Source organism: Cricetulus griseus (genome assembly GCF_003668045.3).
Source record: "Cricetulus griseus strain 17A/GY chromosome 1 unlocalized genomic scaffold, alternate assembly CriGri-PICRH-1.0 chr1_0, whole genome shotgun sequence".
Taxonomy (NCBI): domain Eukaryota; kingdom Metazoa; phylum Chordata; class Mammalia; order Rodentia; family Cricetidae; genus Cricetulus; species Cricetulus griseus.
The window spans coordinates 28,865,309-28,890,885 of NW_023276806.1; the positions used below are offsets into that span (position 1 = coordinate 28,865,309).

Here is a 25,577-nt window from a genome sequence, read left to right on the forward strand (position 1 = left end):
TCTTCAACTATTGGGGATGAGCTACAACCCTTAGATACAGACAGGAATGTCACAGAGATGACTACTGACACGTGTGTGATAGCAGCCCCTTATAGCAACAGCAGATAGGTACAATTGGGGAATGAACTAAGGCCTACCCCTGAGTGTTTGGGCCCATGATCACAGTGAGGATTTGGCCCAGTTATGTCAGCATACCCTAGGAATGCAGAGGGCTTATGTAAGATTGTTTCTCCTAAACCACAAAACAGACCTGGACAAGCTTCAAGCTCCAGTCTGTTTAACCTGTTAGGACATTCCTTTCGCTTTTTTTGGGCACAGCAGCTGTTATGTTCTTCCCTCTTCTCATCCTTGCAGTCTGGTGTTGAGCATTACAGCGAACCACCTCTGGACTAAACGTGGAGAGTCATCGTGAACATCTAAGAAATAAGAAAGGGGGAGATGTAGGGAGCAGAGGAAGGCCTAAGTGAATGTGTATTGTTTGACATGAGCACGGCTATGTCAAGGACCCCAGTGCCTCAGATCCATGGACATGGCAAAGCCTTTTCCGGGTCAGGCTCAGGGCCAAAGCCTTCCCCTGGTCCCAGCACGAATGTTGACAGTGTGCACAGAAAGCAACAACTGCAGCTTCCTCCCTCCTCCCAACTGCAGCTTCCTCCTCCCAACTGCAGCTTCCTCCTCCTGGATGTTTACAGCCTGAGACTGTTCCCTTACAGAGACCTCCCACCAAGACTAACCCCTCCTCCTCGTGCTGTACATAATAAACATGCTGAGTTTCCGCGTTGCTTAGTAAGTGCTCTCCATCATAGAGAGCAAAGCCTACCGGTTCTCAGCTTTTCTGTATGTGTGTCTGTCATTTCTTCAGTGTCTGTAGTTTCTTCATTCCTGCGTCGCCCCAGTCAGGTTTCCAGGATCCAGCAGGCCTGGGTGTAGTAGTTAATAACTTCCTAATTGCTAACAACTAGAATGCAGCTGAAGCTAAATTGAACCTAGAATCCCAGTTGTTTTTTCTTGCTTGTTTGAGACAGGAGCTCACTATGTAGCCATGATTGACCTGAAACTTACTGTGTAGACCAGGCTGCCCTTGAACTCACACTCAGTATCTGGCTCCCTCTGCTCCCGAGTGCTAGCAGAGTCCCAGTGTTTATCTGCTCTGTCACACTGCTCATCTGTTGAGTATTTCTTTGTTTTTGCTTTGCTCTCACAAGACACTTTGAAAGTGATAGTTCTTTGACAGTAGTGGTTGCAGACTGATGAAAGCACACTCACTGTCTTTACCCCTGTTGCCTCACCTGAAGGGGACCATGCCAGAGAAGTTCTTTTTCTAAAATGCTTTGCCTGTACCTGAGGCATCTTCAGAAAAGGAAGTCTTAAGTTTAAGGAGTGAGGACACTGTCTTTGTAGCTACACAGAGAGATTTTATACCTCAGTACAGTATTTCAGAATGAACTTTAGGTGAGTCAGGACTACTGTGTCCTTTGTTACGTAGGGGGAAGGTTGTTAGCACGGTACTTCTTCGGGTGGAAAAATAGTACCAACAGAGTGGGCATTTGAGTGCTTATTGTAAAGCTGGTATTTCATGTGAGCCTGTGAGAAGTCTTCTAATGAGTGCTGCTCTAAAGATAACCCTAGGAAAGATAAAAGTTGCTCTGAAATCGAAACTCTCGAATTAAAAATCAGTCAGGGTTGTTCTCTTGAGACCAGTTCAGTTTCTTTTCAGCATAGCTACAGTGGGGACAATAAAGATAGCTTTTATTAAACTGTCCCAAAGGATGTGTTCTGCAGAAGACCTGTAGTAGTAGGTAGTTTAATCCAAATATGCTTTTCGGTATCACCGTTCTTGCTGGGCTCAAACCTAGAACACACGCAGCTTGGGCATCAGCTGTGTGCCCAGACCACAGCAGTGAACGAGGGTAGGGCGGACTTTGTGTTTTCTTTACTGTTTATTTTTCAAGGAGGGTATGAATTTCACTCCTGTGTCCATAATTTTAATTTCCCTGTATTCTAGAAGAAGTTCAGAAATAGCAATTGGCAAGGAAAGTGGATTTATTTAGTTTGCACACCCTGGAAAGGAAAACAAAATGAGTTTTTCTCCAACTTCCTTAATAGCAGTATTCCATGTTTAGTAGGAAAGATGAAACTCACAGGAAATATGCTTGAAAAGGTCCAGGCATTATCAGAACAGTGAGATTTTTCTGAGTAGGAGAACCCACAGAAAAATCCTAATTTCTGGGTTTATTTCCTGAGTGTTCTGTTGGCACTGCTACCGGGGAGTGGCCTCTCAGGTTCTGGAGTCTGTTAACTGTGGTGCTCTTCATTATGTCACATCCCGTCAAGTGCTTTTTGCCTCTTGCTCTCACTAAATTCATAGCTTGTAAGTCTTGGCTAACCCAGTACTTTAGAACGTAAGAACAGTTGTTTTTGTATAGTTCTTTGGCTGGTTTTGAGCTCTAGGAGGCGATGTTACAGTCTCTTACTTTATGGTTGACCTAACCCATGCTATGCGTTTCAGCTCTTAAAGAGGATTTGAATAGAAGCACTGTGGGATCCCTGGATGCTAGAGTTGGCTATGGGGCAGTTAGCCCTTTGTGGCAAAGGCTCCCCAGTGGTTGCATTCTGAATATACTCTACATACCTGAAGCAGGACCTTTACATGTGGAGTGGTCTTATTCCAAAGCTATTATCATTCTTTTGTGGTTCTGAAACATCATGTTCTTATCTATCAATATTCCTAAGCTTTTAGTGGAGCTTACTTGCACAAGCAAAGGTAAGCTAATTTCTGAAAATATTAAAAGTCATGGTGGGAGAAAGGTATGTGACATTTAGCTAATATAGTAAATGGGTAACTACAATATATTCTAAAGTCTACAATACATAATATTATTCTCTTACTTAAATGCTTGCTTTACTGAATTAAATTGTTGCTATATGAATTTTTATCATTGTTTAGCCATCTTATTTTCTGACAACTAGGGCTTAAAGTCTTTCCTAATAATTGAAATAAATCTGTTTAAACCTAGAGATATAGTTGCTTTGTATTGTTGAGTAACATCAATAAACATCTGTACTAATGCAGTCCTCAAGACTGGTTCTCTTCTCACTGTTTGCTTACTGGCTTCTCTTTAATACATCGAACAGAATATGTCTTGTGTCATCTTTACACACACATATGTGTGTGTACCTTTTAGAGTACACTACCAATAGCCCATTGAGCAAGTGTGACATTTTAAAGTAAGTCATTAAATTTAAGGATTTATTTTGTGAAAAACCTTTTGCTGTTGATCTGTTTAATCATAACTTCTTTGTATATTTAACTTATGGACTAATATTAGCTAAATTTTTAAGTAGGTGGTTAGAGGACCATGCCACTGAATTTGGAAGACACCAATTTGTCATGTAATTCATGAACCTATTTTATATTGAGTTTTACTTTCTCAGATGAATTCAAGATAACTGCTATTTTAACTGTATTAAATGTTCCAGCTAGCCGAGTATGATGATAGTTCACCCCAGCAAACTAGTTCATCACTTAGTTTGCTGAGACCTAAGGAGTACTGTAAGTTCAAGACCAGTCTGGGCTACAGAGTGAAACCAGCTGAAAACACAAAAGCAAAACAAGCCCCAGTTCAGCAAAGCTAGCAGATTTCCCATGATGCTTTGTGCTAGTGGGAAGATCAAAGCTTTACTCACCTACAGATTAACCTTGGCTTTTCTCCGAACTCAAATGTGCTTATTAGCCACTTTCGTTCTCTCAAAATGAGTTCTCTTCATCCACATTAACCAAAAAGGCCACCCGAGAAGTAACGGCAAGAGCATATGAGGCCACAGAGCCTGTGATTGGTGACACTCCACAGTGCTTCTAGCGTACTGGGTGTCCGTGGAGACACCAGCTCTGTGTCTGCAGTTTTTCCTTTTCAAATAAAGCAATGAGATTTTCCTTGTAAGCATGTGTTTGCTCCTATCTATAAAGTGTTGTCATTTTAAAGTTAGATTACTTGTATTTTCCTTGAAAATGTTATGGATGTTAATTTTTGCATGTTGACTTTACCAGATTAAGTAATAATATGTAGTCACTGTATGACAAAGGAAGCCTTACACAGGGAGCAACACCAGCCTGTGTCTTTTCCATGGTCTGCCTTCTTGGTGGACTTCAGACATACTGATCTTATTTCACACCCACGTGTAGGCTATAGGGTGACACCTACAGGACTGGGCGTCTCACAAAGTGCACTGGTGTCATTGTGAGCTTAAGGGCCACAGTGTCCCCACTGAGCAGAGAACTGTGCTCTGTACAGTTTTTAACTGTCATTCTTTTCCGTTAAGACAACTGAGTTACCACCAAGGTGGATTAGCATGCAGAGGGAACCTAGTACTGAATGCATTTAGCATGCAGCCATACAAATTTAGTTCAGTAGAAATGATCAGTGTCCACCAGGAAAGCACGCTCTCCAGGGAGGTGCACCACCACAGCCTCAAAGCTGGAGAAGGTAAATGGAGATGAGCTCAAAATATTTTCTGAGGACACCACTGTGGGTTCCAAAGTCAGCATAATATATGGTACTTTTTTCATGCTTAAACCAGTTAGTTCAGATTGAAATTGCTTTACTAAACTGCTTTGCATAGACTTTTCTAATGGTTCTGGTTTTGACAATAATCTGCTGATATTAATATGCATGCTGGGATGTTCTTTGGAATGTCAGTTCTCTCTCACTTTTAATGTAATGTCAAGATTTATTTCCTTGCCTTTCCTGTTGGTTTGACTCTTGTGTTTGTGCTTTCCACTTTACAGGCATGCAGTATGGTGACTATGTTAATAATCAAGCTAGCTCCACACCAACTCCCTTGTCATCAGCTTCCGATGATGAGGAAGAGGAGGATGAGGATGAGGAAGCAGGTCTGCTTTAGCTTTACACAGTTTCCATCTTCGCCTGTTTAAACTGTCTTTATTTACAATCTTAACCTTTAGAAAATGTCTGAAGATTGAGCAACTTGAACAGCTCAGTTTGGGTTACAGAGTTGGCTCACTTGACTGGATCACCTCTTTGATGATGGTTGAATGTTTTCTTCTTTTAGACTTGCCTGTCTTCCCAAGCTGTGTGCAAAGGAGTGAGGCCTGACTGAAGCCCTGCTGATTGCTGTAGCACTCTTTAGGAATCATGTTTTCTGCCTTGCATGCTCCTTCACACTAATCAAAATGAGCTGTATGGACTTTGTAATGTGATAGAGAAATAAGATACTGTCCTCTGGGGTCTGGGTCCCCTGGGCTCTCTAAGCCTGTTCATGAAATAGCAGTTTATACCATGCTCACTAAAGAAGGGACATGGTTGTGTGGTGACAACCTACTTCATTATATTTTTAAGCTTGATCGGTAGAACATTGTTAAAAATTAGTTCAGTTCTTCCACTAATATTAACATTTGAAGAGTAGATGAGTAAGTAGTGCTCATTCAAGTTACTTTGTGTGACCACAATTTTCTTTCTACTGTATTATTGATGGGAGGATTTGCTACAATTTGTCTAATCAAAAGCTGCTATTCTGTGTGGATGTTTTAAAATCTTTGAATCTTTAAACATGATTTGAGGGGGATAAAATAAGAAATGCCAGTTAGGAAGAAATTTTCCTTAATATATAAAAGTATCATTTATTTTTCAGAAATGTTTTAAATTTTTATTTTAACATAATTTCAGATTTTTGAAGTTTAAAAGATATTCTCATATATGTTTTGCCTAAATAAACCACCTTCTTTATATAATTCTTCATGTATTTTTCCCTTTATTGTCTGAAAGTAAATCACAGGCATGAACTCTACTCCCAAATACTACAGTGTGTATTGCCTGGTCACCAAGGTAGTTACAAGAAATTGAACATTGATGCAGTAATGTCTAGTAATTGCCTATGATCAGTTCTTAGTAATTGTCCTAATCTCAATTTTTGTAGCTGTTTTCAGGGCCTAGGGTCCGGTCCATATAATAGTTCATTGAACTTAGTTGGTATATCTTCAATAGCTCTGTCTATACAAAACAAACCAAAGCAAAGCTTTCAGTTCAAAGGGAGTAAGAGAGAATTTATTCAAAGCCCGATGTGAGTAACTAGCTTAGGAGCACAGATCCCCTTGTGGTTAGTGGGTTCCTGAAGTTTTGATAGTAGCAAAATAAAGGAAGTCAAATCAAGGTGCTTTTCAAATGTATTGGTGGAAACACCAGGCAGGTGGGATACACAGCACATGGGGGATCCTCTGCTGTGAGGCGATATGATTTGATTGACATTCTTGTTGCATTGGTGGAAGCTAAGAGTCTCTTTGTATATTCCAGAAGGGTTTACCGAGTAAGTCACTGTTAGGTCACAGGCAAAGGTGGGAAATAAATGGCTAGTAAGGGAGTGGCTTCCAGACTGTAGCATTCCTGCTTTCTAAACCTGTCATTCAGTCTCATAGCTCCTTTAACACAGGTGTGGCTTGTGTCTGGGAATTCCCATTTCACAAAGACCAATTCTTTTATAAAGTGTTTCCCGATAATTAGAGTCAGATCATGCAGTTTTCCCTTTTTATTGATGCTCTTTTGATTTATTGAGGCTGAGTATCATGTAGCCCATGTTGGTCTCATACTCTCTGTAGAGTCAAGGCTGGCCTCCACCCTTCAGCTGCTGGAATTAATTACATGTGTTCACAGCCACACCGGGCTTAGAGCACACAGTTCTGACAGGATTTCTAAGGCAGTGTTGTATTTGCAGTGTCCCTGGTGATGTCTGTTCCATTCTGAGATGAGGCTAACAGCAAGCATTCTCTTAAGGTGGCATCTGCCACATGGATGCTGTCAAGTCACTCTTTGCCCTGTTGAAGCTAATGAGTACTTTGGAGAGATTTTTTGTTTTTGAATTCCATGTGTGCCCAAGTGCTGTGCACAGAGGTCGGAAGAGTGCACTTCTTGCAGGATTCCAAGAGTGGATTTCTTGGAAATGGAAGTGCAGGCATGCAAGGGATGTCTGGCTTGCTATGTCGGTGCTGAAATCTGAACTCTGGTCCTCACTGCTCAGCAAGTACTCTAGCTGCTGAGCCATCACTCCAGTCCTGAATACTGCATTCTTTACTCAGCTGTTACCCAGTGCTTTAGTATTCATTAATATTTTCAAACTCTCAACGTCCTATATTGACGCTGGATTTATTTTTATGAAGACCCCTGATAACATATTGTTCTGGATTTGACTGCTGGCAGCGCCTTCAGATGGGCTCTCATGTCTTTCTTTCTTCCTGGTAGGTCTCCCCATTGGGATGGGGAGATAGAAAGGGAAAGGGAAGATTGCTTGAGTCTCACTGGTGCACATTTCATGTGTGTCTGCTACACTGGGTGATCCTGCCAGTCCTGGGTGGATGCTATTATAAAACTTGTTGTTAGTAATACAAACGAGTCAGAGATGGGGGCTGCCACTTTTCCCCAACTAGTAGCTGGTGGACATGGAGTCTCCCTTTCCCTTTCCTGCATGTCTTACGTACGTTGTGTGGAAGGAAACCCCTGTCTACACAGTTAACTTAAAATTGAGCAATACTAGTAAATCTCTCGGTCTTTGTTGACCCCCGGAGGACAACTTAGACCTTTCCTTCAGGCTTCAGTGTTTTTATATTTTCTCAGCTTCAGGGATCCAGTGCTATTTTTTACCCCATGTTTAAGGTACATGGGAAATATGAATGATCCTATGTCTAGATTTGGTTTCAAAGATACCTCATCTTTTATATATAAATATTCCAGAATCTGAAAGAAAAATTTTAACCTGAAACCTTTTTGGTTCTGTGTATTTTAGATAAATGATCAGTCTGTCCTTTTGTTCTAAAGAACAATACAGAGGCTCCACAAATACTTAAGCTAGGGAAATAGCATTTATAACTATAGTACTACCTGGAAAGGCAGTGATTTAGGATTTTAAAGGATGCCTTTCCTGGGGAGGAAATGCTTTCTACTGGCCTAAGGGAAAGATTGCCCAAGTTGAGAGAGGAAGTCAGGCTCAAGTGTACTGGCCTGAGCACAGGGGGAAAGGGAGTTGTATTGCTAGGTAGGTGTGTGGTATAACTATATTGTAAGGCAAGAGGGAGGGTGGTACAGCAGTCTTGAGAAATGAGGATGTGAGCCAAGTATAAGCCATGGTTAGAATGCTTACAGTGTGAAGGTTTTTTAGGTGTTTTTCCTCTAGGATTGTAGTGAATTCATGGAGATGTCTTTCCGCATGTTCAGGATGTCGACATACAGGTTTCATATGTGTTTGTATGTGTGCATGTTTAGTACAGTTCTGACTGGTGTTGGCAGGGATGGTATGAAATGCACTAGACTGGACTAATTAAGCACTAAGTTGTATCCGAGTTCAACTGTGTTAACTGTTCCTGACTCTTAGTAGTGCACTTGTCATTACTACTGTCATTGCTTTGATACTGTGACAAGAACTGGACTTCTGAAAGCAAATGAGCAGACTTAAAATCTAAATAAATTACAACAACTGTTTCTACAAAAGTAATACTTGAAAGCTTGTAGCTATGGCATCATTAAGATGGGTACTTTTTTAACCTTTATTAAATATTTTTCATATACTGTTATTTTTAGGATAGTCTTTCTACCCCATCTCTTCCTAGATCCTTCCCACTTTGCTCCCCATCCAGCTTAAAGGGCACATTCATTCATTCTCTCTCTCTCTCTCTCTCTCTCTCTCTCTCTCTCTCTCTCTAAAGGAAAAACAAAAAATGAAAATCAGAGCAAACTAAAAAAGAAAGAAAACCAGTAAGACAAAAAGAAATAAACAAAAAGCACACAAGAAAATGAGGTTGATTTTGAGTTGGCCAGCTACTCCTAGGAATGCTTGGCTTATAATGTGGTTGATTCACGAAGTGACATTCCACTGAAGAAAATGGATTTTCCCTTTCTTAGGAGATAGCAGTTGCAAATAGCTTTTTGGTTAGAGGTGGAAGTTTATATCTACTTCAAAGTGAGCAAATTTTTAGTATGCTAAAATTTTAACATTTGACTTGCCATGAAAGAGCCTCAGATCGGGATTAGATAGAAGTGCCGTCTGTAATAATTTGATATGAATATCTTCTTTGGCTTTATTCCTTTTCAAGAATAATTATGTGAGATTTTATTATCAATTTTTTTAAGCATTCACTTATATGTGGGATGAATGTATGCCACAGCATGTTTGTGAAAGTCGGAGGACAACTTGTGGGAGTCTGTACTCTGCCCTGTCATGTTGGTCCTAGGCAGTCTAACTCAGGTTATCAGGTTTGGATGAAAGAGTTGTATGTAGAGGTCAGGGAAGGGTGCTGAATCTCCTGGAACTAGAGATTCAGATAGTTGTGAACCACCTTGTAGGTGCTGGGAATAGAACTCGGGTCCTCTGGGACAGCAGGCAGTGCTCTTGACAGCTGAGCCATTTTCCAGTCCCAGAGTTGTTAATTTTGTGTTTATGAGTGTTTGCATGTGTGCACTGTATGTGTGCCAAGGCCCAGGGAGACCAGAAGAGGGCACTAGATGACCTGGAACTGGAGTTAAGGACAGTTTAAGTCAGCATATGGCAGTGGTTCTCAGCCTGTGGGTCCACAGGGATCACATCCCAGATATACTGCATATCATATATGTATAGTGTGATTCATAGCAGCAGCACAGTTATCCCAGATATACTGCATATCATATATGTATAGTGTGATTCATAGCAACAGCACAGTTATCCCAGATATACTGCATATCATATATTTATAGTGTGATTCATAGCAGCAGCACAATTATATTTAGGAAGTAGCAACGAAAATAATTTTATGGTTGTGGGTTACCACAACTGAGGAACTGTATTAAATAAAGGATATTATTATTAAATGTATTGTGAAAAGTGCATGAGGAAGGTTGAAAACCACTGATGTAGAGTGACTGACTTAGACTCAGTTTGCTCTGCCTCCTGAATGTTAGGAGGCACGCACCACCATACCCAGCAAGGATTATTATTTCTCAATAGTTACATTTAAACCAGTTTTTGGTCATAGAGTATACCATAGATTGTTGGTGTTTATTCTCAGACAGGGTCTCACTTTGTAGCTTTGACTGGCCTGGAACTCACTATGTAGACCAGGTTGACCTTGGACTCATAGAGAGTTGCCTACTTTTGCCTTACTATAGTGTTTTATAGCAGTTTTGTTAGGGGTATAGCTTATACCATAAAGTTAACTTGCTAATTTCTTTGTTACTCATCACTATTCCAGAACATTCTTATTACCTCAGAATAGAAACTGTTGATATTTTAGCAGTCAATTTTGCATTCTCCCTTTCTCAACAACACGTAGCTCAGACAAATGAGGTTTTTGTGACTGACTTTCTCTGAGCATAGTAAGCTCATCCATGTTGTCACCTACATCAGCATTCATTCCTTTTCATTGCTCAAAAACCATTCTATTTTGTACATCACTTTATTTCCCTTTTCCTGAGTTGGTGGACATTTGGGTTGTTTGTATCTTTTGGCTGTAACTAGTCTTGCTACTATGAACATTTGTCAATAAGCTTTTGTGAAGCTTTATTTTCATTTATCTTACAATGTTTCTTGGTCATTTAGTAACTGTAGTTTTAGAAATTGCCATACTGTTTTCTAAAGTGGCTGCGCTATTGTACAATTCCATGAAGTTTCCTGTTTTTCTGCATCCTTACCAAAAGATGCTCTTCCGGGTCCCTTTGGTTTTTACTGTCTTGGTACATGTGAAGGTGGTGCTGTGTTACTGTGTTGATTCCCTTTGCCCTGCTAGCTGATGATGCTCAACATCCTATTGTGTGCTTTCTGCCTTTTATGTTCCCAGCATCACGGAGAGTTCTGTGTCCCAAGGGTTGGGTGGTTGTAGTGAGCACTTAGGCAGTGGAGCATTTTGTAGTACCTGCCCCATGCTGTGGTGTACTAAAGAAGGTTGAGCTAAATAGGATTAAACATTTTTTTAACCCCAAAGAGCCCTGTACCCATTTTGCTGTGACTCCTCCTCTTGCTCTCTTCTCGGCCCACATTGACTACTGGTCTACCTTTGGCTCCATAGATTTGCATATCCTAGGGATTCACTGAAATAGAACTGTACAGTATATGTGCTCTTTTTTGTCTGGCCATTTGTCTTTAGCATGTTTTCAAGATTTGTCCACATTGTAGCAGTTAGGAGAACTTACTTAATTCCTTTTGACTGAACTGTAGTCCATTTGCTAGATACAGTACCATCATCTACTGGTAATTGAGTTACTGTGTTTTTGTTTGTTTGCTTGTTTGTTATTTGTTTGGAGAAGAGGTCTTGTTATGTGGCCTAGGCTGGTTTCACACTTGATGATCCTTCTGCCTCAACTTTATGAGTGCTAGAATTACAGGCATGTATTACCATACCTGTACACACACACACACACACACACACACACACACACACACACACACTAATGCCAGTACTACAGTGCTTTTTGTTAATTGTTGGTGACAGGATCTCACTAGGTACCCCAGGCTTAAGCTCAATATTGAGCCTCCTAAGTCCAGGATTATAGGTATGTGCCACTGTGCCCATCACTGAGAGACGTTTGACCCTGTACATCAATCAGCATTTTGCTTGAGTTGTATATGTAGACAAACAGGAAGAACCATTCCTTTCCATTCTTCATTAAGAGAAGATATATATATATATATATATATATATATATATATATATATATATATCCATCATAAGATGGATGCTGTTAATAAATACAGTTAGTCTTCCAGCAAGTAGTCAGACTTGGTGGCAAGTACCTTTATGACTGAGCCATCTAGCTCACCATGTGCTTGTTAGGGTGCTAACTGACCCAAGGTTATATAGCAGGTAAATGACATACTCTGAACTTGCAGTTTTTTGCCTTGAAGTCATATTCTTTGCTGAGAATAAAACATCCCTATATAAATAACTGTTGATTGTGTCCTTAGTTAATACAGATAATTCTTAAGGTTATCTGAAGGGCATTCACTGAAGGATGGTTATACATGTCCATTCTTTTTACATCACAGTTAAAAACCAGGCTAAAGTGTAGTTCAAACTCTGTCAACCTAGGTTTCCAATAAAAATCAATTGATTTTTTATGTACAATAGAAGTTTTTGTTTTTTGTTTTCACCATAAAGAGTTTTTAAGTTGTTTGCAGGAAAAAATGAATGTAATTGGAGATAGTCATATCAAGTGAATGAAACCAGTCATAGGAAAACAAAATTTGTATGTTTCCTCTTATCTGTGACTATATAGATGTATAAACTCATGCACATATAAATTACATAAAAGTGAAAGTAAAATTGTCTGTGTGAACAAAAGGACTAATGGAAGGGGACAGGTGTGGTAGGGTGTGCTTAATGTAGAATATATACTGGATAAAAAGATAAAAGAAATACTTGTAAAAAAGAAAGAAAAAAAGAAGAACTAAAATCCTGGTTGTGTCTCAGTTAAAGCCAGGAATAACTTCTGTACCAGGGAGTTTTGTCAGTGATCTCAAAAGAGGGACCATATGCGTTTTCTATACTGTATATCAGTGTATACTCCAGGGTTTTTACTTGAGATTCCCAATGAAGTATTTGTTGAGTGAATGAATGAAAGAACTGTATTTTATGTTCTATTCTCCCATGTGTCCTAGCACCACTCTGCTTTTCTTAATCTAACCGGTTTGAATGGTCACAAACAGTAAGTTTTCATTGTCTGATGTATGTGTTCACTAGCATGGCTTCCATTTATATTCCCTTATTCAATACGGCGGTATTGTTTGATCTGTATTCTGCACATGGATAAATGGAGGCACCAAACTACTTTTATGTTATGTGGAAGAAATGCAGCCATAAAGTCTTCTTGTTTTATGTGTATGAGTGTTCTGCCTGCATGTACATATGTATCATATGTGTGCTCATAGAGGCCAGACAAGGACGTCAGAGCCTCTGGAACTAGTTACAGCTGGTTAGGAGCTGCCATGTGTGTGCCGGGAATCGAACCGAGGTCCTCTGAGAGAAGGTCTCTTAATTGCTGAACCATCCATCTCTCAAGCCCCAGAGTCTTTTGTCAGTGTATGAAACAGCTCTGACATCTTAATTATTTAAAACTTCCTAGTACAAATAGAGTGTATTTGATACCTTGCGATTGATAGATGTAATATTTCATGTGTGGTTGCATTAAAATATCTGCTAGTCCCAAATTTATATTTGCTTATTTTTAAGAGTTTGATGTTTATTATTGAAGTTAATGTATGTCTAACTGAATTTTATTCCACTGAGAATATTCAGCTGCATATTCTCCCCACCATTATTTGTTATTCTTTTAAAATAATTTTTATTACATTTATGTATTTGTTGGGGTGGGCATGTGCCTGCCATGGCCAGTATGTGGAGGTCAGGGTCCAACTTCCCATTGGTTTGAGCCATTTGTTGGATAGTCTCTCTCTCTCTCTCTCTCTCTCTCTCTCTCTCTCTCTCTCTTCGTGTGTGTGTGTGTGTGTGTGTGTGTGTTGTGTGTGTGTGTGTGTGTGTGTGTGTGTGTGTGTGTGTGTGCGCGCGCGCGCACGCGCGCGCATGTGTTTTCAAACATCAGCCATTTTAATTTTTGGCAAGAGTTGGGAATTTTCCTAGTTCAGCAAAGCCATCTTTATTCACATGCCCGCAGGAGCTATGAGATGAGCTGTCCCTTTGAACTTAGCAAGTGTTTGCTTTTCCTTTCAGGTGTTGACAGCTCCTCTACCACAAGCAGTGCTTCGCCCTTGCCCAACAGCTACGATGCCCTGGAAGGAGGCAGCTACCCAGGTACCTTACGTTGAGTGTGTGCACTATTCATTAAGTGACTGGCCACCAGTCACTTCAAAGGTGACTGTGATCACAGGTCAAAAGCAGGCTGCATTTTTAACAAAAAGTGGGGCATTTTCCTGCATTTTTCACCCTTAATACTGTCGTATGACAGCTGTGCATGTTGTTTCTGGTGGCCTGAAGAAATTTTTTTTTTCTTTCTTAAAAAAACAAAGCTAAACTAATAGGAAATGGTGTTCTTCTTTACCTTCTTTTAAAAGCTAGTCCTTAAATTGTGCTGTTTTTGTTGGTATGCAGAGGTCCTTGAATCCCTTCTAGCCAGCTCTTAGTATAATGTATTTAATTCCTTACTTCCCCTGTGGCTCCACTTATTAAAAGCCACTTGGGAGTAGGTTTTACATGCAACACTTTTTATTTTATATGTTTGTATAAAAGCTTTGCCTACATATATGTGTGTATTATGTGTTTTCCTAGTCACAAGAGAGGATTGCACTTTCTGGTGCTGTAGTTACAGATGGTTGTGAGCCTTTGGAATTGAAGCCATGTCCTCTGCAAGAGCAAGGGTTCTAAACTACTGAGCCATCTTGTAACTTCTAGGGGCATTATTTTTAATTATATCAGGAAATAACTTCATTCCATGAGGAGACTAGAGGAAGAGTAGATGGTATTAACAGAAAATAAATGAACTGCTCTAACAAGTAGTCATTTCATTATAGTGACTGAACACTATAATCTTCCTTATGTCACTGTCTCCTGTCACTGACACACACCTGACACACTCCTAACTCTCATGACATCAGCATTCAGAAAGACAGAACAAATAACTTTGACCTTCTCTTGGGTTCCTTATCACTTTGATAATATCGCTTTCACTAGTATGAAATTTAGCTGAAGCTACAGTGTTCTGTACCTAAGAAACACTACTCGCTATCATCATGCCATGAGTCAGTAGAAAACTTTTAATCCTCTCAGCTTAGTGGTTAATTCCCTCTGATTTTTTACACAAAGTTTGAAATAACAGTCCTTTGTGGTCGAGCATATTTTCCTAGGAATCAATGGGTATATGTGCATGTGTGTGGCAATTAGAAACCATTTCAGTAACAATTGCTATTACCAAGTAGTATCCAAGAGTTGCTTCTTGTATTGAAGGCAACTACTGCAGCTGGGTGTTCTTTCATAAGCTCCAAACTAGCCTAAAGTAAGAGGTTCCTTGAAACTATTACACAGAGAAATAAACCTGTCTCGAACCAACAAAACAACAACAAAACGTTCCTTGAAGTACAATCAGTTAAATTGTGAAGGCCCGAGTGTCAGACATTGGTTTGGTTTATCTGTCTGTATTCATTCAACCAACAAATTTTAATCTTGTAGTAAACTGTGCTTTGACTGCATGTCTGTGACCTTAGTAGGTTTGTAGCTATTTATTTTTGCATTCAAATTAAGGAACTATGCAAACACCTGTAGCCTTAGTAATAAACGAATTGAAGGTTGCCTACTGTGTGTCTGGCACTAGGAAAGACCTTAAAACTTAGGAACATAGGAAATGTTATTGTTTCCAAGGGAGTAATTTAGTTAAACCTCTATGCTTACAACTCCAGTGTTCTAGCTTACATTGATACTGTTGACATTTTAGAGATCCCTCTACCTGTGTTTGTATCCAGGAGCAACAAGCAGAAAATGTAACAATTAGGGCTACACTGAAGCTCTGGCTCTCATGAGAAGTCTATAGTTTGTGAGAATGCCCATAAGTGTACATGTGTGTTCATGCATGTGTGCATGGTAAGACAAGGTGACGGCAAAACATCTACAGCCACCTTCCAGATTCAAACACATGGGATTCTTCAAGAGACTTGTGAACAATGAGTTTTTATTGTCGTGTACTTTTCAGAATGTGCTTTTGAAGACTCTTAGGCAGGTAAAGAATACCATTTTAATATGAAAATATCAAGTAATTGTAACTTACAGAGTTGATTTTAAAATGAGACCAAGTTAGTATACAAAAAATGTTAAATTGGTTGCATAGTAATTTTTAGTTTTCTTTTTGTATGTGCTGCCAAGTTTTCCATTTTTTTCCAGTTTCACTGAAATTTTTGAAAATTTACTTTTAAGTTTAAATAAAAATAAAGAACATCCAGTCACTAATTTTTTTTTAGGCACTTACTGATGCCAGATGTTGTTCTGGAACTTTTAGACACCATTTTTCACATTCAACTCACAATTTATCTGTGCATATAATGCAGATGTCTAGGGGATTGTAGGAATATGTCACTCCTCTCATGGGTTTTAAATTAAGGGTCAGATAAAGGGCATGTAGAAAAAAAGAGTAGTTTATATTCTTCATTGTTTTGCTTTGTTTTCTGCTCCTTAGCCCCAGTTCTGCTGAGAGAATTAAGAAACAGAAATGCACTGTTAGCTGTGTGTGGTATTACTAGACGTTCCAGCTGAAGAATTTGTTGTTGAAATTATGCATAGGACAAAGCAATACATATAATAAGATTGATGGAATATTGGTATTATTGAAGTTGGATGATTTGTACATGGGTTCAGTGATCTGCTCTTCCCAGTTGGTATATGTTTTCCATTTGTCACAGTAAACCATTTTGAAAAGAAAAAAGATGCCAAGGATTATTGCTTATCTTCCTTATTTGGTGTTGTGAACACCTCATTGTTTTCCTTGCTAGATATGCATTCTTCTTCAGCAAGCAGCCCTGCTCCTGATCGTGCCCTGGAACCTAACCCCACCCTCGCCCAGGCCCTGTCTGCAGCTCCTACTCCCACTGCTTCTCACCCCACGAAGGTGGCAAAGCCATTTGGCTATGGCTACCCAACTCTTCAACCTGCTTATCAGAATGCAGCACCACCTCCAAGCTCTGGCGGACATCCCGGTGGCCCAGGGTATTCTGGGTATCCGCAGGTGTGTTTTCAGTCATGTTTGAGGAACTGATAAAAATTGTAAAATATCAATTGGGGCACATCTTTGATATTCAGAGCTTTAAAGAGGTGGAGTCTAGATGAAAAGATTAGCTATAGCTTGGATTTTTTTTTATTATATCTTTAGGTTTTTTGAAGTTTTTATACAGGTATTTTTAATAATCAGGAAATAAATTGGTAATTTAAGATTTATGTTTACATGTGCGTCTGTTTATCTGCCATGTATGTGTAGATAACCACAGAGGCCAGAAGAGGGTATTGGGTCCCTTGGAGCTAGAGTTATAGGCAGTTGTGAGCTTTCCAACATGGGTGGACACTGGGAAGTAAACTTGGATCCTCTGGAAGAGCTGTTGTTCTTAATCATCCAGCCACTTCTGCAGCCCTTAATGTTTATTTTTTAAAAATTTTATATTACTAAGCTGGCATTTACCTGAGAAAATAACAGATTTCCCCAGTTATTTTAGAACTGCCCTTTATATTTGATTATACAAATTATTAGCCAAACAACAACTTAACTGTTATATTTGCTTATGTGTTATAATTATCATTTTAATTTGAAGCAATACTTACCCCTTGAGTTCATGCTTTGGTCTGATGGAAAAACTGAGCCAGCTGTCCTGTGGAGTGTTCTCCATTGCTTATTTTTTTCTTTTTGGTGCCATCTTCCTCTACTCCATTTCCTGTGACCCATGAGTTAAATCTAACAGCTTGATTATATTCAGGTTTATTATTTGATGTTGTTATTTACATAGCATGATTCTGACATCCCAATGACATAAACCTAGTCTCCGTCCCAAAGATTGGCTAATGCTTTGGATGGTGACCTCCTGGTCATTTGGAAGTTCCTCATTAAGTTTTACCTAGTAGGTTTTAGCATTTGGTGATAGCTGTGTACCTTCTACTCCAGATGTCTACTGGAGTATGTAGACTGTATGTAGACAAAAGGTGTATCTCTTTTTTTGTCCTTTGTTAAAAAGCCTGTGGTTAGAGTGGTATGTACATCCTAGTTTATATTATAAATAGCAACAAAAGAACTAAATGGGAAACTAATTTAAAATGTTGACTACAGGTGAAGAGTAAAGTCAGATATCCCTGAATATGTTTTTTTGTAAAGTTTTTATATCAAAATAATATAATTTTTGGTTATAGCTTACAGATGTAGAGCACAGACTATACTTAATATATTTAAAAATGTCAAAATAGCATCAACTTTTTATTGTAAGTGTACAATTATTAAATGTGAGGTTTGTGTCGTTGATGCTGGAGAGACAGCTCTGTCGTTAAAAGCACTGACTGTTCCTATGGAGGTCCTGGGTTCTATTCTCAGCACTTATTGTGACAAACAACTCCAGTTCCAGGGGATCTGATGCCTTCTTCTGGCCTCTGAGGGCATCAGGCATACAAGTGGTGCACAGACATACATGCAAACAAGATATCCATTCACAAAAATTTAAATTTACAAAAGTGATGAGAAAATACAGAAAAGCTGTTTCTGAATGAGTCACATGTTAAAACAAAAGATCTGTCTTGTCATAATTTTTGTCCTTCAATATGTACCCTAAGAGGCAGTAAAATTAGTTAAAATAATATTTTTCATGGTAGTAGAATTTGTTTCTTAAACTTTAAGGATTCTTTTTATCTCCTTGGCTGAATATTTTTGTGGTTGTGTAAATTTAATATTTTGTATTTTGAGGGAAAGTTCATAAAGAGCTGGTCATGCAAATGACCTTAAAACAAAAGAAGCATAAATGTAGGTATTGTTTTTGGTAAGTTTTGATGTACTTAATTCAAAAGTTGAGTAGTTCTAAATTATAACAATAACTCATGAAATTATTTTGAGTTAATGTAAAGCTGTGAAGTGTGTAGGAGCACACACCTTTAATTCCAGCTCTCGGGAGGCAGAGGTAGGTGGATCTCTGTGAGTTGGAGGCCAGCCTGGTCTACAGAGCGAGTTCCAAGACAGCCCTACCTATATAGTGAGACCTGTCTGAAAACAAACAAAACAGAAGAAAAAAGAGAAAGCTATGAACTCATATTAATACTGCAAGTGTAAGGAGGGAGCGGGAAATAACTGGAGTAGAAGTCTAGACACGAGCTCATTCTAAGGCATTGATTGGTTCATCCTGAAACTTGCTAATTAATGAAACTTGAAAATGCTTCAGCATTTTTCATCCCTGTCCAATGTAAACTGTAGTTTTTGATGTTGAACACTGTGACCTTATGAATAAAATTGGTTTAGCTTTGAAATGCTTAATGATGCTTTTAGTTGACTGCTTTGTTAAAATATGACAGTGAAGCCAGCTGTAAATTTTCTTACCATCTTGAGTTTCCTTTGAATTAAAATCTACCATTTAGAAACTTTTCTTCATATTTGTTGTGTAATTGTCCTTTTGCTTTGAATCTCTCTTAGCATTACCCGGGTGTGAACCAGCTGTCCTCCAGTTTAGGAGGACTAAGTCTACAGAGTTCTCCACAGCCAGAAAGCCTCAGACCTGTGAACCTCACCCAGGAGAAGAACATCTTACCTCCGACTCCTATTTGGGCTCCTGTGCCTAATCTGAGTACAGAGCTCAGCAAGTTAAACTGTAGCCCAGAGTAGGTATTCTTTACAGTGTTTTTACAGTCAGAGAACTTTGAAGAAAACAGTGGACAACTTCCAGAAATAAGCAATATGGTGTCAGTCCCTTGGTTTTGTTCAGATAGGCTTCTCTGTTTGGTTTGGATAGAAGTAGATGGAAGCTTCCCTCAGTTTGATTGTGTGTGGGGTGTATATGTGTGTGGCACACTGTATTTGTGTTGGAGTCACGGTGGTATATGCCACTCTGCTTAATTCCTTTGAGACAGTCACTCACTGAACCTAGAGCCAGGCTGGCAGTCAGCACACACCAGCAATCCTCCTGTCTGTTCCCTACAGCAGGCACACGTGGCCACTCCTGCTCTTTCACGTGACTACTGAAGATTTGAACTCAGTTCCTTATGCTTGTACTGCAAGCACTCTTTCCCCTGAGCCATCTCCCCAGAACCCCTGACACTCTTTAAGTAAGGTAGTCTTTGAAAATTTCTTTCTTTACAAAGGCAGTGCTGGGATGGTTTCCATAAAAGCACCAAGGAGTGTAGGCTGACAGCTGCTGTCTGACCCCATTCCAAGTTGTTCTTGGGTTGATTGTTGCATTAATGAATGACTACACAAAGTTTCTAGGAATTGAATATAGTGTGTGCATATGTGTGAGAGCTTGGCTGGCTTCAGTAGTGAATGCCTGTGGGATGCTGAGTCAGGATGACTTCCACATAAAGGTCTTCCTGGACTACTTAACATCCAAATAAAGAATTCTTGTAGTTAGGGGAATGGTGTATATGCCTTTTGTTTAGTTATGGTTTTTGAAAGCAGCAATCTTCAAAATTAAAAAGGGTAATTAGTACTGGCTTTAGATTTGCACTGACTCAGGTCTTTTACTGTGGTTCTAAGTGTCAGTGTTGTCATCATTTAAGGAATTTAAGGTTGAGAATTCTGTCTCTAAAATGCTTCAAGCTACCAAACAAGTGCTTCTGGCTTTTGGAATGTTTTCATCGACTTCTTTGGTTGGGCATTCTTGACTGGAAAGTCTGGAATACTCGAGCATCTGAAACCTTCTGAGCATCTGTCTTTACTCAGAACATTTCGGATGGAGCCCTTTCAGTCTCACGTTTTCAGAGGAGACACTGGAGCCTGTGCTAATAGCACGTACCCAGGGGCAAAACAAGTCTCCTGAGCTCTGTGGGATCCGAGAGCTCACATTCTGTTAAGAAAGATTTATGTGTGTTCAGGTTAGTGAGAGGGTAAATGCGCTGCACTCCTGGGAAATGTCCCAAGATTCTGTGCTGCAAGAAGCTCCCAGGAGGGACCAGCAGACGTGGGTGTTCAGGGAATTCACAAAGCCGTGACTGGATGAGTCTTGTGGTAAGAATGGGTTCAGGGTGAAAGGTCAAGTAAGCAGGACGATAGCATTTGGGAGCCTTGGCGTTTTCTGTGGCTCCTGCCTGTGCTGTACAGGGCACTCATTTACTTAGAATGTGTTGTGCTTTTCAACTGTGAAAATGTGTGGTCCTTGATTTAGGTCTTTTGATATCTGTCCCATTCAGGCCTGGTTGAGTGATCTCCTCCCCGCTAATAGCTGTAGTCACCAGCCCAAGTGGTTCTCACTGAGCTCTTCGCAGGGGCAGATGCCCCGACAGCTAACATACCACGTGTTTGTGTCTTTTCAGTTCATTCCGCTGCACCCTGACAAATATCCCACAGACACAGGCTTTACTGAATAAAGCTAAGCTTCCCTTAGGATTGCTGTTACACCCCTTCAGAGACCTGACGGTAAAGTACATTTTAAATATTTAGCTTCTGGTACATGCACAAAGTATCCAGACTCCGTTGTTTTCTAAGAATGTTTGTCTTCTTTTATTAGAGTTGGAAATAGTCATTTCTGGGCTGGTGATTGATCCCCAGGACCCACATGAAGGAAGGAAAGAACCAACTCCCACAAGTTGGCTTCTGACCTCCACATTGAGGCCTTGGCAAGCATAGCCACACACATTCCCATTCACTGGCACATGCAAAATAAAAAGAAATAAAATGAAATACATTTTAAAAATTACAATTTCTGTAAGATTGAGGCCAGCACGCGTCTCCTGACCACCTGCTCTGCACTAGGCCTGGGTCTCCTCCCAGTGGGACAGATGTGAACCACAGCTGTGTGCCACCTGACCAACATAATCAGTCCAGAGCACAACAGGACAGGTACACTTCGCAGAGGTGCTCTCTAAAAAAGTCTGGGAACTCAGTAGTAGTCTGCAAGCTGCAGCCACCATGGCTGATGCATAAACTTTAAGAGCCTTTTATTAAACAGTTATGTCCAGATGAGAGAGGGAAGTTATCTGACTGAAGTTACATAGCCTTGTGGTGGGGGGGGGGGGTTCTAGGAGGCCAGATCTGCTGAGTGAAAGCGGTAGTTTAAGTCTCTCTTAAAGTCTCTCTGGTGTACTTTAACAGCCATGTTGTAGAGTCTTCACATGTCTTTGACATTTTGTGTAGATAATGTTAGCAGTAGCTGACAATAGCCTGGTTGGCCACGAAATAAAATTTTAAAAGTTTAGAAAAAAATTTAGCCAGAGACGGTTATACTTAAGCTGCATTTCTCGATTTTTTTTTTTTTTTTTTTTTTTTTTTTTTTTTTTTTTTTTGTGGGATGCTTACTTGCCTGCTAGATGGATAGAAAATATCAATGAATAGAAAATAAAGTAACCAGCCGGGCGTTGGTGGCACACACCTTTAATCCCAGTACTCGGGAGGCAGAGGCAGGCGGATCTCTGAGTTCGAGGCCAGCCTGGTCTCCAGAGTGAGTGTCAGGACAGCCTCCAAATCTACAGAGAAACCCTGTCTCAAAAAGCCAAAAAAAAAGGAAGAAGAAAAGAAAAGAAAGTAACTATAATGCATAACCAGTCCTGTGAATTTATTCATTCAGTAAATACCATATAGGTTAAACACTATTACAACCCTTATCATTAAATCAAAACAGTTAATTTCTTCTATGCATAGCTAAGAGGTTTTTCCTTTTTTGGCTGTTCTGGAACTCACTATGTAGATCAGGCTGGCCTCGAACTCACAGAAATCCACCTTACTCTGCCTTCTTAGTGAGAGGATTAAAGGTGTGTGCTGAGAGTTTTTCTTTATGTATAGATTCCATATATGATATCTTCTAGAAGTATGCATACTAAGTATTAATAGTTATGTCCTCTGCATTCTAGAATTATGAGTAAATATCATTTTCTAATTTTTAGTTTATTTCCCATTTTTTTCCCTCACGGAACTTTAAGTACAAAAGTTATGTATTGATTTTTTTTTTAAATCCCAAATGAAGTATATAAAATGATAATGGATGAATTCAGGGACATAGAATACTATGTGATATTTTAATGTCTTTGGTATTTTCTAAGTTGACTAACCATAAAGTTCTGTTGCAAACTAAGCTAAGCATAGGGTGTATTTGCTGTGGCATTGACTACTGTTCTCTGTGGGACAGCTGTCAGGCATGCAGGAGCCTTTCCTGCCTGCTGCCAGGGGCAGACACTCAGCCAAGAGCAAGGCCTTCCCTCATTGCTGTGCCACTCCCTGGCTGCTATATCTTGAGGGTGGCTGAGAGGTCCTGGCATTGTTTTCTTGGTTAACCAGGCAATTTGGTCAGCTCCTGACTGCTTTTATATCAGTATGGCTTGCCTTCGTAGAAAGTGGTAGTTGCTCAACTTGCTAAGCATGCGTGTCACTAGGTGTCATATGACACACATTGTCTTGTATGTGGAGCAGGCGTGTTTGTGTCCTGGTTTTCACTGGGGTCTTTGTACCACTACAACGTCTTTACTTTCTTTCCCAGCAATTGCCAGTGATAACGTCAAACACTATTGTGAGGTGCCGAGCGTGTCGGACGTACATCAACCCCTTCGTGTCCTTCATTGACCAGCGTAGGTGGAAATGCAACCTGTGCCATAGAGTTAATGATGGTGAGTCTGGGGCTTCTGACATCTCCCTCATTACTTTCTCTTCTCCCTGCTTTAAACACAGCCTCCAGGACATTTCATGGAGAGAGCAAGGCAAGAGAGCCTTAAGTTTGATCTCCAAAGAGATACTTGACAACAGAGTGACAGGGCAAAGTAAAACAAAATGAAATGAAACAGCACATAAAACACCCATGCTGGTCACTTAGCTGCACACGTGTACCGAACAGCTTGTGAGTTTGGTTCAGTGAACTCAGGCTGACCTCTACAGACACACACAGGCACCTGTGTTTTCTTGTCCTTTTTACCCATTTTTGCGTAAATGCTCAAAATGGGTAAAACTGCTAATACTGCTTCCCAGTTGTGCTTGTCTGTCGTGTCGTCCCCCCACTCCCATCCCCACCCCGTGGCATGTGATGTGATAAATAGGACATGAGTCTAAGGAAAAAGGTTGCTCGTGTCCTGGATTTCTCAGAAAGTGTATTTTTTAAAGGGGTTAAAGGTTTCCTTTTTTAGTAAACATTGCAAATATTGGTGATGAAGGTGTGTACCTCCCTGTGTGTTGTTGCTAAATTCACTTTGGTTCTTATCTCTCTCATGTAGTTCCCGAAGAGTTTCTGTACAACCCGCTGACTCGGTCTTATGGAGAACCTCACAAACGGCCGGAAGTTCAGAATTCAACTGTGGAGTTCATTGCTTCCTCGGACTACATGGTAACTCTCCAGGGTTCAAACTAGTTATGGGACGCAACGAAATGAGTTCATTCTTTTAAGTACATTCTCATCGAAAGTTTGAAGTCTGCATTTTTAAAATATTAATATGAAAGCTTGTATATAACAAATAGAATAATCTTAAAATTATCACCACCTTTAGTGGCTCCCCCAGTACAGATAGCAAGATGAATGAATCACTTGTTCAGTTTTTCTCTTTCAAGTTCAGTCATAAAATCCATCTGTTCTTTATATTGATTCTAAATCTGTTCTTCTACTTATAAAAATGGATTTTAGGTTACATAATGCTCATCTTTTGTTTCCTCATTTTTATTAAAAATAGTACTATCCCCCATAGTACTATCCTACCCCCCTCTCCGGCCCTGTTGTTTTTACTCTTGGTTGTTGGCAAGAATGTGAAGTGATGCTTGGTAGATTGTATGATTATGTTTGTGGTTTTGATGACAACCTTAGCCTGAGTCAACTGAACACCAGTTTTTATGTCAGTTTCTACCTCCAGCACCATAGTTTCCTGTGCACTTCTCTCCTTTAGGTCTACCATGTCCTCCGCTCTGGAGGCCTTAGAATCTTAATCTAAGAGACAGTGCAAAAGGCTTTAGCTTTCTTGTGTGGGTTCATGGCCCTCGGCTGACATAGTTTTAGGAAAACCTTCATGGACTGAGAGTGCTGCTCAGTGGTAGAACTCTTGCCTCACATTTGTGAGGTACTGGGTTCAATTCCCCAGCACTAGAGACTTAACATAAAGGAAGGAAAAAGAGATGCTATATGTATGTCCTTTTATATACCTCCTGTATCTCAGTTTCAACAAGCCTTCCCGTACATACAACTTGAGCTTGAATATTTAGTAACATAAGTATATTTGACAAACATATCTATCCATCTATCGACCCATTCCTCACCCTCTTGCTTCTTCTTGTCCTGGAATATATTAAATTCTAATCCTAATCCAGGGGGTAAGAGTGCTCACTGCACAAGCATGAGGACCTGAGGTCTGGTCCCAGCACCCATGTAAAAAGCTGGCCATAACCGTACAAGCTCCTGTGATCCCTTGCTGATGAGGGGAGGGAGTTGGAAACAGTAAAATCATTGGGGCTGATTGACCAGCAGCCAAGCTCCAGGTTCAGTGTCAGGCATTGTCTCCATCGCTCAAGGAGGAAGTGGTAGAGCAAAACAAATCTTCTCACACACATATACATTACACACACACACACACACACACACACACACACACACACACAGGCCACTCACTCACTCTCAGGTGTGAATGTATACACCCTATTCCATCATAGTAACCTTCTTTATATTTACTCTTAAGCTTTGGGATCCAGCCACTATCAAATGATATAGTAGCTAATACTAATGGTGATTGACAGACTTTAATTTTGGTTTTTAGTTAAGTATCCATGTATGTGTTGGAGTGGAAGGCAGAGGCAGGGTTGTCCATTTGAGGCCAGAAGTTGTCATTGGATCTCCTGAAGCTGAATTATAGGCATCTGTGAGCCACTTGACATTGGCCCTGGGAACTGAACTGGGTCCTCTGCAAGACCAGTACATACTTGAACCGCTGAGCCATCTCTCTAGCCTCAATATTGTAGTTTTCAAAGAATAATAAATATTTT

At 39.9% G+C, this 25,577-nt stretch overlaps 1 protein-coding gene across 3 annotated transcripts in view; it reads left to right on the plus strand.

Moving 5' to 3' along the window:
* The window catches only part of Sec24b (SEC24 homolog B, COPII coat complex component), a 73,245-nt gene that overhangs the window by 29,081 nt on the left and 18,587 nt on the right, over window positions 1–25,577 (plus strand). For 2 of the 3 annotated variants that reach the window (XM_027395708.2, XM_027395709.2), the window contains 7 exons: window positions 4,787–4,891; window positions 13,697–13,777; window positions 16,459–16,691; window positions 19,119–19,303; window positions 20,951–21,053; window positions 23,107–23,233; window positions 23,831–23,940. In XM_027395708.2, the coding sequence (XP_027251509.1) occupies window positions 4,787–4,891; window positions 13,697–13,777; window positions 16,459–16,691; window positions 19,119–19,303; window positions 20,951–21,053; window positions 23,107–23,233; window positions 23,831–23,940 (944 nt within the window). The remainder of the gene's footprint in view (window positions 1–4,786; window positions 4,892–13,696; window positions 13,778–16,458; window positions 16,692–19,118; window positions 19,304–20,950; window positions 21,054–23,106; window positions 23,234–23,830; window positions 23,941–25,577) is intronic. The other variant, XM_027395710.2, reaches the window with a different exon arrangement.